Source organism: Apteryx mantelli, chromosome 2 (assembly GCF_036417845.1).
Source record: "Apteryx mantelli isolate bAptMan1 chromosome 2, bAptMan1.hap1, whole genome shotgun sequence".
Lineage (NCBI taxonomy): Eukaryota > Metazoa > Chordata > Aves > Apterygiformes > Apterygidae > Apteryx > Apteryx mantelli.
The window spans coordinates 129,574,372-129,592,463 of NC_089979.1; the positions used below are offsets into that span (position 1 = coordinate 129,574,372).

The following is an 18,092-nucleotide window of genomic DNA, read 5'->3' on the forward strand; positions in this document are numbered from 1 at the left end:
GGGGAATATAAAGGAGCCACAGTCCCTACTCAGAAGAGCTGATTTAATATTTTTGTTGTATACTGTATGTTTAACTCAACTGAGTGCCTACTGAATAGAGCACTGCAATGCATAAAGCAGCAGGGGGAAATAGTCCCACCGTTCCTGGATTAGGAAATCATCTGGATACAGAATTGGCCATGTCAAACATCATACACTGAAGAAATGACTGATGGCAGCAAATAAGGACTTGACTGAAGATTGGCACAGTTAGTTTACATGTTTTCAACATCTTTTACTGCTGCCTGTGTCCAGAAATGGTTATCGGGCCCAGAGAGGAATGTCAATCTTGTCTAAAGCAGAAGAGAGAAATCCATGTGATGTTCGTCTGGGCATTGCATAGCAAATATTAGTCAAAAGACAATAAGACTCTCAATTCTCTCTGTGGGGGAGTTTCTCTACCCCTTGCCCTAGAAATACCAGTAGCATTCTTTGGAGGAGTGCTAACATCCATTTTATCCAACTCAGGATAAAAGTTAGATCTAGATGTGACTCTTGCCAATCTGATAAGTGAAGGAAAAGGACAGGTGCACAACAGCAAGCTTATTACAAGGCAGCTGACCACAGTATTAGATACTTCACCACTGAACTTGGGTAACATCCAACCACTGCGGAGACTGGAGAAATTTGTACTGCACAGAATCTCCTTCTAGGAACTTTATCCAACAGTTGATTCTTGGAAATCTTTTTAACACCAATATGCATATTCCAAAAAGGCATGTTTGTTTTGTTTCACTACCATTTTCTGAATCATTTTTAAGGAAATCGCCGTTCTGTTGGATAATATCATGCATTTTGTCCTAAAGAGACAAGAAGAGCTCACTCTTAAAACAAGATACCCTCACTCTAAAACAAGATACCAGGAAGCATTTCTGCAGCTTAATCCCTGTAACCCAAGAGTCCACAGCAAATAGGACGCTGGCAAGAACGCTCTCTTCTGTAAAGATTTCCACAGAAAAAGAGACAGCCGAATATACAGGGAAAAACGTAAAGATGAAATGAATATAAAGGTAGCAGGCCTGCCTCATTAAAGTTAACATAACTAGAGTGATATTTTTTTAAACCCAACTTTCTTCTGATGATAAGGTTGCATTTTAAAATATAACTTTTAGGGAGCAGAGGAGACACAGGTCATTGCCCAACAATTTGATTTTTTTTTTTGTCCAGTTATTCAATTGCATCAGTATTATACATTTTAAAAAATGAATGATTGTATTGTCTTGTGGTTGAAAATATCAATTTTGTCAATGTCTGATCTGCACCATTAAAAAAAAATTAGCATTTTTAATATCTACTTTTCTCTGTATCTGTAGGACAGCAAAGAACTTATCTTCCAGGAGAAACAAAGAAAGAATAACTTTAATCCATTTTACATTGCAACATAGAACACATACTATGTTCAAAAGAGAAATGTGTTGGTCTTAAAGCCTATATTTTATAAAAGTATTTAGAATTTACTGTCCATTTTCTGTATTTTTATTTGCTTTTGTAAAAAGGTATCATAATCATAACTGCAGTTCAGTATCTTAAATTTGATTTACATATGAGAATTTGATTGGCTATATAGAACGTGGGACTTGTATTCTACTCATCTGAAAGAACTCTGACTGAGACCATTGTATTGTGTTCATTATGCTAGCGTTGTGACTTCAAGAAGAAAAAACAGGTACCTGAATATGAACAAAAAAAACAAAGGATGGGAAAAGAACAGGCAGAACAGATAAAGAATGAGTAGGATAAGTGAGTGCTTTACAAATGAAAGCAGATGTATGAAATTACAAGCTGTCAGATCAACAACGGAAATGAAGATGATAAAGTGGTTCCCTACACAGATTATAATTATTCATTTTGCCCTGTCCTGCATTTTTTCCCCACAATCCTGTTGTTGGGGGAGGAAGGGTACAGAAGGATATGAGGTTTATTCACGTAAAAGAAAAAAGTAAAACATTTCAGTCCCTACGTCCACAAAAAGATCATTTATTTCAGCTTCCTATTGATTCAAAATAATTTTGTGTGCTTGCAAGGATCTTTTCTGGTGCAGAGGTCTGATTAATTAATAGTATTTGTTGCCACAGCTAAAGCTCTCAGAATAGTAAAGTTTCTTTAAAAATTATTTACAAATACTATTGTTGGAGGCTGTCTTGTTGGATGTTGCACATGCAAGCATCCTTAATAGGCATCACTTTGACAGCTGTGGCAGATGGATTGCCTGGATTTAGGTGGCGCAAAAGAAATGAAGTAGTTTACATAGACCTGCCTGAAAAGATGTCTTTAATAATTGCACTCATAATTAGATTGATTTGGAAAAAAAAAAAAAGGACAACAATGACAAGCAAAGAACTATAGAGTATATTTACATAGATTTGGATAAAATCAAGCACAATCTGTTTACAAAAAAAGATAAACTTCAGACAAAGCATGCCTGAAATTTCCTGAATAAGTAAGAAGTTCTACTAAAGTTAATGTTGTATTAAAGTATTTAAATAATAAAAACTCATGAAAATCCAGCATTTTTCCTTTGCCCTTAATGTTTCACAAATAGACAGAAGTATTGACTGAAGTATTCAGGAAAAGCAGCAAATGTCTTAAAGAAAATAGACTTCGATTTTCATTTTAGATTCTAATTTACAAAAAGAAAACAAGGAGTTTTGACATCAGTTTATATGTGTACATAGATGTGTGTGTGTGTGGTATCAAATTTTTTATGTATATGAAAGAGCATAGTCATGAAGCTTGATTGTACATTATCGTCTTTCACTTTGAGCACTGCTAGAGTTCTAAGGCACTGTCTGTGCTTAATGTGGGAAAAGGCAGCTGAACCTGAACTGTAATGAATCTACTGAAAAAGATACTGTTTTGGAATACCAAAATAACGTGGTAATATTTCACTCTTTTTTTCCCCCCATTTCTCTTTTAGTGATTTCAAGTAATTATCAGACCTGTTTGGGACTCCTGATGCATTATCCACCTATTGGAGATGTTCACTCCCTTATCCTAAGAGCACTTTTTCTCCGAGATCCAAAGGTGAGGTACTCACTTTGTAAATAATACCAATACAGGAAATAAATCTCTGTAATAAAATGTTCCAAATGTTGTGAAGTTACGAATAGCCTATGTTTTGGAGACTAAGCTGACGTTTCAAATTTCTTCTTTTTTGACAAACATTTTAAAGGAAAAAGTTATTAGACAAGAGTATTTAAAGGAAAAAGTTATTAAACAAGAGTAGAATACATGCTTCATTATTCTTGAAAGGGTATATCCCACTACTGTGCTAAACTTCTCCAGGAGCTCCTTAAAGCACTAGTCACATCCAGTATATAATAGTTACATGATGGTTTTCAATTAAAAATGAAAATCTACTGTCACAGCCTGAAAAGATTCACATAAATAAAATTGAGATATTCATAAATTTTATGTTAACTATTACTAACAGTGGTGTTCGATATGCTCATCTATAGTAAAAAAAACGTGAACCTCTTGCTGTTTTAGAGTGTGTATGTATGTGGATCTAATATACAGTGAATATCCACAGTATAGTGGATAAAGTGTTTGAGATAAAGCTGTACACAATAACCTTCTCAGTACTCAGATCTTTGGCAGATAGCAGAATTTGTGCTGTGAGTTTTGAGCTGTCTTTGATCATGTCCCATTAGCAGGCTGCCAGTGCACAATCTGATCTCCCTTGTCTTCGTGATGCAAGCCACCTTTGAAAGCGAAAAATTCTGCACTTCTGCACTCTAACTGCCTTCTGCAAAATTTCATTCAATACCAATGTTTACACTTTTATGGTTTAAGAAAAAAAAACTCTTTGTTTCTGTATCAGTTTTGTGCAGAAATTTGCATCCTTACAGCTGCTTTCTTCATTCCTCTTGGGCACAAAGATTTCTTTCATGATGAGTAGTAAAACATATCGTCTTTTCAATGCATAAGAAAGTTTGTAATGTTAGATCTCTGGAATTTTTCCTAAGATTTAGGCAGCAGTCTGTGAAATCAAACTACCCAGCTTTTATGTTTATGTACTCTCTTAGCAAAACAAAATAGAAATATTTTTTAGAAGGAAAGTATAGAGGAAGGGAAATTGTGCCAAGATATCAAACTAAATCCAAAATATAATCTGTGGTTTAATGAGGGAGTATGTTAAAAGATAGAATTTAATAATAATTAGTAATTATCTAGCTGTCCTCCTAAGCACCCTAGGCAGTATACAAGTCATCCTACCAGCGAAAGGGGGCAAAAATAAACCACCAAATAACTTCCTGTGAAGGAACTTTGATCACTGTTGTGCTCAAGTAACTTTCTTGTCTCCAATAGAATAAAGTTGTCTGCTCATAAGGCCTCAGTGTCCTATTAATTAACATGCTCAGATACTCCTTGAACTCCTTTCAGAGAGGTACTGAATGTAGTCCTTGCAGTATCTTTCAAGTAATTCTCTCTTCAATCAGGTGGATGAGTACTTAAAGCTCTTTCATGCAAAGACTGCTAGTTGTTTTTGTTATTTTAAATATGATTAATTACAATTGTTCGCCATTTCTGAACTGTTCTTATCTGCTTGGGAAATACTCAAAGGTTAGAAAGTTAGAATTTCCAGAGAATAAAGAGCCCTAAGGGAATTTTAGCAGCTTCTCACATTAGAGTGTGTCTTTGGGATTAACATTAACAAATCTGGGCTTCCTACAGTAAGGAAGTTAACCTGTTCTAAAGGATCTCTCCAAAGAAAAAATTATCTCCTAGTCTGAGAAAGAGGTATATTTTCAATGCTGTGACTTTGAGTACCTGTTTTTTATTTTTCCCAAGGTATGATTTTAAGTTTCACTTAGGTGTCTTTAAGCATATGTTGGTTCAACCCAACATATAGTCTGTCTACTATGGCTTATTGTTCTATGTGATGTAAGACCTTCATATAAAAATTTTCTGAGTCTGTCAAAATTTTTCATTTCGTAGAATGAAAGGGAAGACTCAACAAGGTATCATGGGTGTTGCAGGAGTCTAAAATCAGTATAAAGACTATATACCAGTATCAGGAAAATTACGATACCTTTTTTTTTTTCATTTTTTATTGCTGTCTGCATGAAGATAATTCAGTTTGCCTCTATTTCCTGAGACTGGAAGGAGAGACAAGATTTTAGTCAGAAGTGTAACTTGTGATGATTAAAAAGTTTAGTACTGAATGATTTTTCTGCCTCCTTTGATGTTTCCCTGTGCATTTCTCCATCACTGGCTTCTGGTTCCTAATGGGAAATTAAATTTGGTTCAGTGCAACTTAGATCTCTTGGGCCCGAGCTGACCTGTTGTATATGGCATTTCTCCCAAGACTCTGCATGGTTTTTAATGTGTGAAGTCATGGAACTCTCACTCCTTTCTGTGAGAGATTGTTGCATGGTCCAGTAGCTTGTTTCGTTATTTTGTTGAGCATAACAAAAATGGTTAGTGTCCGTCCAAATTTCTGAGAGACGCTTGTTCTCTGCCCCTCAGAGCTTGAAATCTCAGCCACACAGAAAATGCAGTTTAGAAATCATGGACAGGAACAAAAAGGAATTGGCCTCTTAAAGCTTTGTTAATATACATTTTCTTCGGGATTATTTTTGCAGATAGATGAATGCCAAATAATCTCACTAGGGTATTGGGACTAGAAGAAAGTAGCAATATGTTCATAAAACTAAAAGGTTCTTAAAGAACAGTTATGTCATAAATTATGAAATAGTTAAGAAGACCTAATATGGCCTTTCCTTCTGTAACTTTTGATTCTAGAGATACTCTGAGTTTGCACTTCTAATATCATCTGTTATTTCTTCTTCTCTTTCCTTGTTCCATCATAACTGATATCTTCTTACTTATTTGTCTTGTGGAATATTAGGTGAATTAAACTTTGGCTCGATGAACCCCTTGGTTTTTGTTTGCTGCATTTCACTGCTGTCATCACCAGGAAAGCAACCTATATGTCAAAAGAAAGCTATACTTAAATGACATGTGGAATTTTTTTCTTCTAGATGGACAAATACAATTTTCTGACCTGATTGTGGACTCAAACACAAGCCTTAGCATTATCCAATAATAATATGAAACACAACTATTGCTCACTACTAAGCTAGTGCAACAGCTCTCCTTTCGCCGGGGTAGATCCCAATTGGCATGAGAGGATGTTTTAGATTCTGCATCCCTGATATGTACTAGTGCCCTCAAAGAGAAATACAGAGCCTGTAATAGCTGAAGACAAATGACGCACCTGGCTATGAAGGGGGGCCTCAGAGATACTAATTTTTCAGGCATGAATATGGATCAGTATGGGATAATTGAATTTAAGCCTTTTCTGAATTTGCCTAGCTCCAGTTGTTATGAAAATGTAGAATGAAAACCTCAAATTTGAAATCAGTGTTGTTATCTTTGTGTAGGGAGATACTATTAACCTGCTTAGGAAAGTATTTGTTTCTCATTTCTACTCTTTCAACAGCTAATTTCTTCAATTATTTGTATAAAAGTTACTTCTATGCACTTACAGTCCTTTTGAATATAAAGGTAGAGCTTGATATGAAAGAATGGAGTATCAAAAGTACATATATGTGAAATGAGAAAGTAAAGCAATGATTTTTCTGTATACCCAAATGCATTGACTGTAGGTGTGTCTCTGTGAATTTAATATGCCATGAGTGGCCATTTTTCTTCATTTTTTTGCTTATCAAAACCACTGAGCTCTGTTAATTTTCAAAGCATATTCTATGAAATTAAGAAGTAGAGATATGGAGGGAGGGCAGTGGAAAAATAGAAAGTGATTAAAAAAACATAGTTCTAACCAGAGTTGTTCAAATAAAAAAAAATTAAAAAACCCAATTAGAAACAAAAGTCATAGAAAATGCGAACATATTGTGTTCCTTAAATAACCAGATGTTCTCTCCCTCCTGAAGGCAGCCAGGGCTAGGAATAAAAGGTTTAAAACTATTGTTTTAAGTTAACTGTGAATTCTGCAAATCTGTTTTCACCCTTTAGCAAATAAAATTCTAATACAGCAACATAAGCAAAGTAATTTTCATCTTTGAGTGTTCTTATTTGAACGTTGTTGTGAGTTAAGTGTTAACCTTATCACAATGACTTATTACAAAACTAAAGCACTACATAGAATATTACTATTTTACATTGCATGCTAAGAACCTAACAACCATCCTTTGAGAGCCCACTGTATTTATTCTTAGTATTTTTGTAAAATAAGTTTGCTTTCAGATATTTTAACGTGGCGAGTTACATTATTTGCTGAGCAAGCGAGCTGGGAGTTTAATTCCATGGAGACAATGCTGATCATAAGCCATCGATTAAAAGAAAAAAGAAAGGGCAGTTAGTCAATGGAAATTAAGTTTTTAATTACACTAATAATATTCTAGTTATTGCTGCTGATATTTTTTCAGCATTGTATTTTAAGTTATTTGATAACATTGAAAACGGCGATGTATTAATGCTAAATTGTAACTAAATCCATGATGAAGCATACATAACATTTCAAAGGAATCGTATAGAAGTTCGTCGTGACAGAAATTACAGAGATTGCCACAAGAATTAAGCAGTAACACATAGCTTTAAGGTCGCGATCACTCCTATAACGATTAGCTGGAGAAATTCGCCTTCCAGCTTTTACCGCGTTTCACAATCGGAGCAGTGAAGGGCGAGGGGAAAGCACATTGCTCGGAGCCGAGGCGCCCTCCCGAGGGGCCGCCGCCGCCGCCGCCGCCGCCGCCGCCCCCCCCGCGCCAGCGCCAGCGCCAGCGCGGTCCCGGCTCGCTCGCCGCGCCCGCGGGCTCCGGGCGCTTTCACTTTCTTCGCGCCCCGCGGGGAGCGGCCTTTGGGAGCCGCCGCGCTGCCCGTGCAGCAGGAGAAGCGGGGCGGGTTGCGTTGCCTTGTGTTTGCTCGCGCTGCGTGCAATCTGGCATTAATTACCTCTCTTTAATGACCACATTGCAGCCAATGAGGAGTTGGTAGCTGGCGGCGTTGGGGCATTAGCAGCTCATTAATTCGTACCCGCTCACGGAGGTGCTGGATGGGGTGGTGAGTTCATTTCTTCAGAGTAACAGCAGCAGTCTAAGGCTGCTGTAGCTCCCTTTCCTCTGCAAACGTTTGATTTTTTTCTTTTTAAGATTCTTTTCGGCTGTGAAGAACATGACCGATTTTTCAGAAGATTCACAATTATACATTAAGTAATTTCTTAAGGTGTTTCGGGTATATGAAAAGCAGGTAATTGAGGCATTCATAGATCCGGTAGTCACTATCTTGGATAGTGGATATCCCAATATGATATGAGCTGGTGATATGTGTCAGGTCACCTACGCTTTAAAGTTGGCTTAACAAGGGGTGTGACTGATGAAGGAAACAAGGAAGGTTTTCCAAAACTGAGAAATACACATCTCTGCCTGTCTGAATAGGGGGGGAACAATTAGGTGAAACAGGAAAGAAATGCATTTACTTTCAGTGATTCAGTGGTACCACACAAAGACCTCTAGTTTTATATCCACATTCAATTCCTGGTAGTAAACTGAAGCGTTTTGGTCATCATGACTTCCCAATTTGCAAGTGCAATAAGGTTAGATGTAATCTAAAGACCTCAGGTTGAATAAATTGGAGGGGGGGGTTTTAAGTTGGATGCTAGACTTTTTAATTTGGGTAATACAATTAAGATTTGCGTATATTTTACATCTAAAAATATATTATTAGCTTGTTCTTTGAAATCAGAAACTTTTGTTTTCCAAGAAAACAGGCCATGTTTTGTCTTTAAGAATTATTGTTTTATATTTTTTCTGGTATTGTGCTTCATTAATAGAATAAGATATGACAGACAGCTGTGAGTTTAATGATAAATTACTTGGAATAACCATGTTGCCATAGTACCACATAAAAATAGTACGTGTACCACAAATTAAAAATCCTCTTCCTTTTTTTACACTTGTTTCAAACCTACCGCTTCTCTAAAGCATCTCTTATGTCACAAGTAATATTTTCAGTAAAAATCCTTGGAAAGTGGTTCATCAGCCAACTAGTTAAGACTTTCCAAATTCCAAATCAGGAGTCCTTCACAGTCCTCCTCATTTCTCAGTATCACACGTATCACTGTAGTCACCAGTCTCAGAAAGGTGATCTCTTAGATTGTCAAAGACAGCGTTATTTACAATATTGCTTTCTCATTAGTATTGCATGCACAGCACAGGTGCTTGGTTAAGGACCCACAAATACTGGATCAATCCAAGTTAGATAGCCATCACATTTAAAGGTATCTGAAACTAGAGTGAAGTCAACCCAACATGAAGCAGAGCTTCGGGAGCAGTGCTGCACGCTGTCATCATTCAGACAAGGCCGTGTGGCAGCTAAGATGGTGCTGCAGCCCACTGCTGGGAAGGGGGACACAGAGCAGTGCGGAGGGCACGTTTCTTCATGGGTCTCATTGCCAATACGGTGTGATCCAGCAAGAGGGCTGCTGCCCTCCAGGGCAGTGAGAAGTCGGTGGCGTGGCTGGTAGCTGCTGGGCAGGTGCAATGGTGCATCCTGCTGCAGAGCAGACAGCTGCGGGCAGGGCAGGGGCCGCTGCTTCTAGCATCATGACTGAAGTTATTTGAATGGAAGCTGCTACACAAATCCAAATTTTCATATATTCAACTAATATTAAAGCAAGTAAATAATAGTGTTGTATAGAACAGCAAGTAACATGTCCACTGTTTAATGAACAGTCAAGACGGCTACTTACTGACGGTCAACCGGACTAAGAATTGCAAACATTTAAAAACGAAGAATATTCTTCTGTGGTGATCAGCATTCCTGGTAGTATTCATTGGGAATGCATAAGCTCTGTCATGAGACAGACAAGTAGTTTTGAGAGGCAAGGTGGAAGAGAGAATTGTTTTTAGAAACTGAAATTTTAAACTGTTCTTTCTCTTTGAGCAAGGTGATATCCTTAGTAGTACAAATAAGAGCAATTCTGATGGTATTTGATCTTAAAGTAAAAGGAAGAAACAAAAGCACTTTTAGCTAATTACTTTAGCCACCAGTAAAATTTACAGCATGTGAATTCTTGGGGCTGTTTCTTTCAAATGATTGGTTTACTTACATGTAAAAAGTCATCTAAAGCTACTGACCTTCTCTTAAAGAGTAATGATATTACCTATAAAATTACAGTAATAAAATGTATTTAACAGTGTTAGAATGAGGTGATTATGGTTCTTCTTGTGTGCAACCTGACAATTCAGTTAATCACTTCTAGTATGCAAGGTAGTTTATAAAAAGAAAGCACTTAAAATACTTAAAACACTTGATTCTACCTAATCAAAAGTTCTTTGTATCATAATTTATGTGACAAAAATTTGCAAAACAAAAACTGTGATTTATATAAAATTGGATTCAAAACTTCTCAATAATACATGAAAGATTAGGTAGTGAATCATATCCAGGTCCATTACAATGGAATTAAAGTTCAGTCTCTTCTGGTATAAGTATAGATATATTATTGGTGTATTGGCATATTTTCGTAGTAAATATTAATGTATTAATTGTTGTATACAAAAGCCGTTTGTTTTAGATAGCACATTGCATGCAGAACATAAATTAATCTATTTCTTTTCCAAGTAGCAGAAATAATCTAAATAATACCTTAAAAATGTTCTTTTTTCACTGATATATGAGATTTGTGTACAAGCATGTATCTGGAGAATATATAACACTGGAAGTGCAGTTATAAGGGTTTTATCAGTATAAGCTTAGGATAGCTGCATTACTCACAAAGCCATCAGTGAGTTATGCAGGTTGTCCAAAACGAGTGCCAATAAAACCATAATGTGGTGGCTTTTCTGTACATAAAGATGTCATATTTTAAATCTCGTCATTTGGAACATTCCTGGGTTTAAAGCAAGGCTTGCTGTGTGTGCCATTCAAAGGCCTTGATTTCTCCTCTACACTGTTGTAAAACTCCTGTTCCTAACTGTGCGGGCTGCAAGATGCCAGAGCATAAATCTGTCATGGGGTAGGGCTGAACACTGTCAGATTTATACCTCACTATTTAGTTAATTTACTTCTTAAAACCAAGGGTTCAGTTGCAAAATAGATGACTAAATTAAGAGGCAGATTTAAAAGGTACTTAAGCAATTCTGTTTATGCAAGATGGGGATTTTACGCGGGTTATGAACTTGAACGTTAGCAGGTTGGAGTCCTTTTGTCTGGAATATCGATAAAAGCTGATTTGGTATGATTTGATCTACCTGTTAAAATGCAATACAGTGTAAAACTATACATGAAGAAAAGGCTTTCCAATTAGTTAGGACAAGAAGCCAAAATATACAACTAGAAATTTCTTTCATTCAAGTCACTGACTTATTTATAAACCTCAGTTGGCATTTTTTCATTTCTTTATCTCTTGTCATAGAATGCCCATGTGAGAGAAAAAATATGTGTATAAAGTTAAAAACAGACCCTAATGCACGGTATTTAAAATATCTTCCTGGTATCTGAAATTTCTAGTTGCTGGGGGAATAAAGGATTGCCACGTAACAAAACTGAAGATAATTTATTTCAGCTTGATCGGAGTTCAGGGGTTTCTTCTTTCCTTGACCCAATTAACTAAATTTTCTTTCCTTTTAAATTCTTTCTGGGAATTTTTGTTGTTTCAGAAAAATAGATCTTCCTAATTTTCCTTATAACCAATTAAACATGATAATTCTTCATGCTGTTATTGCGTTGTAAATAAGAAGTTCTGCGATTGAGACCCACAGCATCTTTCTGAAAAACGTAAACAGGAAGTATTATTCCCAGTTTGAGGATTATGGTGTTTCTTTGCCAAAGCCAGTATTAGTGTACAGATCTCCTGACTCCTGTGATTAAAGGAAGTTCTTTATTAGTTCTGTGCATGATACTTCTTGTGTTGTTGCGCTACTCTCATATGTAGAATTGGTAGATGCAGACTATCAACATACGTATTGAATAATATTTAACTATTAGCATTGAATCACTTTGAAATTGGCAATAGCATATTATGTCCTCTAATGTCTCACGATTTGGTTTCTTTTCAATAAATATTTCATGGAGTGGTTTGTAGGTGGATGAAATACCTTTCATGCCGCAGTCAGGGCATGTGGTTTTGCAGAACGAATAACTAGGGAGGAGAAAAATTAGAAGGTGAAAGGAGAGCTTTGTTTTGGGAGTGGCATTTGCTCTGGGTGCTACCGAGTTTGGGGTGGGTTGTTTATTTTGCCTACAAAATATTTTGAAATGTTTATGTAATGGTAAGCCGTTGCTTATACTGTATAAGTCTAGTTGTAGAGTGGAGACAGCTTCTTGAATACTTGACAAAAGAATAAAGAGAAGAAAGGCTAAATTTTTTTTGCAATTAAGCTATTGGGTAGTCATTAATGTGCACTTCAAATTAATTATTAGCACATAATAGAAAAACTGCTGCAGAACTCAACCAAGTGTATTTCTCATCCACATTTAAGCTGTTATATTTCAGTTCTGTTCCCAATACAAATTTTGCTATATTTGCATCATTTTTTTTTGAAGAAAAGTATATGTGATGTAGAAGGTAAACCTTCACAGACCTCCTAATCATTAGTGAATATAGGATGATATATTTCTCCAACTTTACTTAGAGGCAAATGAAAGAAAAAAATGGTATTGTAATATAAAAATATCGTAGGCTTTAGGAGAATTATGATAAATCTAATATTGCTTTGTCAGCTAAGAGGGGGATATTATAGTAAGCTGTCTCCTTAGAAAAATTTGTTTAAATAAAAAGAACAATACTTCATCCTTATCATTTTCTTTTTTGGTATGTAATTCAGTCTGTTCTTTCTTCTAGGCTTAAAATGTTGTTATTTTAGGAATTTTAGATATATATTTGGCAGCACTTTTTAATATTAAAAAAAGCCTAGTTTAAAAAATCCTGCTCGGCACTAGTGAGATCATTATTTTAGTGAGAGTATTGCTGTCTGTGTGTCTAATTCACTGTTGTTGGTTTGTTTGTTTTTCCTCTGTTGCATTTAGGTTATCTAGTTTCAGATACAATCTATTAAGTGGAGTATTTTTCGGTCGTTGAGGTTTTCCCACCTGTCTATCCTAAAACACCTGCAACATATGTTTGTGTAACCCTGCAATGCTTTGTGTTTTGGGCCTTGAGAAATTGCCCCAGAGCTTTTTGCTTATAAACAGCTGAGCAATTCATTTCTCTAATGACGAGTGCTTTTCCCCTGGCACTGAAGCAATAGCATGTTCACTAAAATAAGTCTCATTTTTCATCAGACATACCGAAAATCTTTTTTCACTGTTGTCACTTATTCTGAACCTTCAGATTTTGTGCAAAATTTTATTTGATTTTTTTTCTGTTAATATACAAAAAAAGAGAGGGGAAAGAAAATACATGGACAGAGAAGGAAAAACCAGTGTTGCACAGATTCCTCCACTAGCACCTGCATGTAAAATTTTCCAGTCAGCGTGTATTCAAATGGTTAAACAATACATTGCGGCAGTAACCTGGTTTTCCTGATTTCCTAAAACAATCTTTCTATGACTTGTGTTACACAAGCTTGCTTTGCTATATCGTAGCAACTCTGTAGGTAATTATATGCAAATTATCTGTGGAAGCCAGGCAGGGGAAGGATGTACTTTCTTTCTTCTTCTTCTTTTTTTTTTTTTAATTCAGGATTGGTAAAATTGTTTAGCTTTCCCCCCTCCAGCACTGTACATCAGTGCAATGTGCAAGCGTGGGCAATATGGCTGGCACGTTAGATTTTTTGTGGTCGCCAGGAATAGGAGCAGCCCAGCATTTCGCTCGGTCTGAAGCTGTGCTAGAGGATGTAACCACAGGGAGCGGGGCCTCAACCGCTGGGACTGCTCAGAGCTTTTCAGCAGTTTATGCAAGTTTAGGATGGGCTTCCTTGGGTGAGATTCGGCTCCCTGCTCCAGCCCCTTGGCCGGTAAAAGAGCCGGTCGAGGGGTAACCGAACTCGAGACCCCTTCCCCCGGGAGGAGAGGGAAGTAAAAGAGAAAGTGCCCAGGAACTTCCTTCCCAGCATGGGAACCGGAGCAAGGAAATCTGGTTGTGACCGAGAACAGAATAGGGATGACAGGGTTAAGACTTTTGCAGACAGATGCATGTTTTTTTTTTTTTTTTTTTTGAACTATATAATGTACCTATAAATGAAGGGACTTAACAGGCTTCTCTCTTTTAAAAGGAGGAAGGGGGGATCTTTGATGCAAGGAGGGGCTCAGAATCAGGAATACCTAAGAGATACCTGAAGCATTTTCAGCCATCTCTTCTATTTGTGCTGCAGGTAGTACACTTGTCAGAGACAAAAGTCCAAAATCCTACCGGCTTCTACATGTGCTTCTCTAGCTGTATTTACTATGTTGTCCTTTCAAAAGTATTAATTTGGAGTTTTCAACCAGTTGAAACTAAGCTCACTCTAGGTAAATATGTAAGAATAGAAGCAGAACTGTAAAACCAGCAGACTGTTACTACAAAATGGGTGGGGGGAAAAGGGATTTATAATATATTTATAATATATTACTAGCCTAAGTAATTAAAAACATAAATAAGATCATTCTAAATCACACTGTATAGAAAAAATAGGGTTACTGTGAATATTTTAGTCAACACAGCTATGTTTTGATGTAAATCAAATTTGTTTAATCTTCTGTCCTAATGCATAGAACGTCTGATGCAGGGGACAGCTGAAACTGGATGCTTAGGGAGAGGAATTAGTTTAAAGTTGTTAGGGAAGAGACATTGCAACTGTATAGGTTTTCCTTTATGCTTCTTATATAAAAGTTATTGAAGGGGTTAAAAGCAGTGTAAAAGATAAAGGAAGTGTTATCATAATGATTTAAACATAATCTTAATAAACCATATTTTTTGCTGTCTGAAGTGTGGCTTTCAGGAGTATTTAATATTTCTTTGTTACTACTTTGCAGATACTTGCCCGCTAATACATATACCATTTTCTTTAATAGAATTTTCTGAAAGGGTATCTTTGTAGTGTTACAAAAGGATTTCCAGCGATAACCCTTGGTATTTACTGTCTTGCATTTCTAATGTTGTTTTTTCAACATTATTTTTTCTGAAGGCTTTTTTGACTGCATGTAATAGTACTTTAAACTGCTTCTTCCTTTGATACCTTTAAACCTCATAGGAATTTAAATAGGCCCCTGTGAAAGTGATGCTTGAGCCTCATTCATATGTTCAAGTTAGATCATTATTCCTATTAATGGCTTTAAGTGCTTAGATAGTAGATCAGCCTTTCGTGTCTTGAATTGCTTGTCATTTCTGCATAAATATGTTTCAAAAAACTGTTCCACATGATCTTTTCCTCCTTTTATTTTTTTCAGAAGCAAAGTGTAATCATACTGTTGGTTTGCTGGTTGGTGGAAAAGAAATGCCATTGTTTTTGCTAAGATTAAAATATATAGAGTTACAGGAAACGATTTGTAAAGCTGGACTAGCAACTGTTGAAGTGAATTTTTCAAAGGGCTGCTCTGTGAATTAGAAGTGCCAGCTGTTTTAACCTGGGCTTGTTCTTGTGCCTTGTTGAAATGGTCATCAAGTCACACAGGAAGAAAGTTATTTAATTTAAGAGAGAAAAGTTGCACTGTTTGATTACTTGAACAGTAGTCGCAGAAGCATCGGTTATCCTCATCACGTCAGTTTGGATTTGATTATCATAGAAATGCATTGAATTACCAAACTAGAGCAATAGTAACTAAAGCTGATTCATTGTTATTGCTGTCAGTTGGTGAGGACTGACTTACAAGACATATGAATGGGTAGAGTTATGCAAATACTGTTTTTGTAACAGGAGAAGAAAAATGTACAGCGGCCATTACAATGTGGGTGGTAGAATAGATAAGATTTTTTTTGATGCTTGTCTAATAGCTTTTAGTTGTTGTTTCATTTTTTTCATGAACATTACAAACAAGATATCTTTAAAATGTGTTTAATGCCTTTCCAAAGAAAGGAAATTAGACATTTCATTCAGGATTAAGTCTGACAACATGAAAAGATCTGGAAATTCCCTGCCTTAAGTTTGACCCCAGAGACCATCCTTGGCCTTTGATATCTACCACCTCTTCAAATCTTCCTCTCTGCTTTTATGCATATGCAATATTTTGGTCATTAAAATGCAAATCCTACCTCCTCCTCCAAAAATCAGAATGTTTATCAAGGAAGGAGGATTTACAGCAGTTTCTCAAAAATCAGAGGGCAAAGTATGGATACTTCAGTCTATATTGAAATTAGGAGGGAAAAGATACAACATGTGAAAGTGAAAAAGAGCTGAAAAATGACTCCATCAGAAATAGAATATACTTTCACCTGTGAACAACTATTTCAGAAAGGTTATTGCATAGTTCATTAAAACTATACTGTGAACAGGGCTGAAGAAAGTGGATCAGAACACAGGGCCTATAAACGAATAAACCTTTAAGCAAATACTTGAAAAGTATTTAGAAATGTTTTATACAATACCTCTGATTATTACCCAGAAAAGCTGAGGAGTATTTATCGTTTTCTTTTTGCTTATACTAGAAATAGATTATTTTAAACCATTGTTCTTGGTAAATATGCATATATGTTTATATGTATTTATATATATATGCCTCTTTGTAGCTCTCTATTATTTTGGTTGAATACATATGCTTTTTTTTTACTTTAAAAATATTTACCTAAAATTTTCTATTTTCAAATGATGTCCTTCACGATTCATTAGTGTAATGAAATTTCTTTATACATATACTGTGCTCTACACCTAATCAATGTTTGGTGGAATTTTAGATCCAAAAAAGATTGTTTCAGTACTACTGAAGGCAGTGTGCTTCAGTGAAATAGTTTCTTTATGGCAGAGGTGGAGACTAATAAATAGCTTCTGGTTTCAGTATTAATTATATACATTATATTACAAGAGAACAGGGTGAAATTTAGACAGAAAAAAGGTTCCGTGTGCCATCTAGTGGCTATGTTGAGGTTGTCTGGCTAAAAGTAATTCTTTGCTTAAGCAAGACTTAAACCTGCATCCATTTCAAACTGTAAGCTAAGCTAATAAGTTTGTTCTTATTATTATCATTTCCTTTAAAAACATCTCATTTTAGTTCAAAGATGATAAAATTCTGTGTCTGAGTTCAAGGAAGGACAGAACTAGATCTGCATCTGAACTTTCCCAGAAATTATAAATCTAATTAGAAACATTATCACTGCAGTCCCATCTCGATATGGAAGAACACTAACTAATTTCTGTAAGCGTGGAGTAGACTTAATGTTAACACTTGGTATTATTTTAAGACTTCACTTTATATAAGTAGCATTGCTGTCTTTAGAAACCATGGTCCCAGGAAAAGAGAAATTATTCTTTAGATCTTTTATCTTCATTAATAAAAATACTTCTACTCTGCTCTAAATCGCCTCGGAAAGTTCCAGCAAGGTGTATATATATATATATTTTTTTTTTAATTGTAACACTTCTTTTCTTTAGAAAAATCCAAGACCAGTGACTCACCAATTCCAACAGAATTTAGACTATTACAAAGCACGTGGAGCAGACTTGATGAATAAAACCCGGTAAGCTCTTTCTGAATATGTTTTCACTGAACTAAGACTTTACATAAACAAAACGTTCAATAAATTTCTTTTATCCCAAACAAGAATTATATAATCAGTATTAGAAGCACAAATGTTTACTGTGTGAATCTTTACATTACCTATTATTACATGAAGAATGAAGGCTTCGCAGGTAGTGCTATATTCAGTTTGCTGGCATTTTTCTTTTAATGCCTAGGTTATTTGTACACAATGATCTGTACGCTAAAAGCAAGGGATAAAACGGAGCCAGTGTGGGTTCTGTAGCTGAACTACTTCTGATACTGCCTCTAATTTCAATCTGCAGTATCAATTTGTCAGAAGCTGCGTAAGTTAAATAAAATTAATATAAATCCAGTTTGCACTAATTTTTACTAAATCTTTTTGCAGCATTCATCCCTTCTTTTAGAAATGGCTTGTATCAATACTGCTTAAATTCCCTGTCAAGTTAATTTAAACTGTTGGTAGCTGGTGTAGA

The 18,092-nt window shown here is 35.8% G+C and overlaps 1 protein-coding gene across 9 annotated transcripts in view; it reads left to right on the forward strand.

The window, feature by feature from the left end:
• TBC1D5 (TBC1 domain family member 5) overlaps window positions 1–18,092 on the forward strand; it is a 337,770-nt gene that overhangs the window by 255,625 nt on the left and 64,053 nt on the right. For all 9 annotated transcript variants that reach the window (XR_010883476.1, XR_010883479.1, XR_010883480.1 and 6 more), the window contains 2 exons: window positions 2,957–3,063; window positions 17,511–17,596. Coding sequence is in view for 2 of the 9 variants with exons in the window: in XM_067291524.1 (XP_067147625.1) it covers window positions 2,957–3,063; window positions 17,511–17,596 (193 nt within the window). In the remaining 7 variants the exon portion in view is untranslated. The remainder of the gene's footprint in view (window positions 1–2,956; window positions 3,064–17,510; window positions 17,597–18,092) is intronic.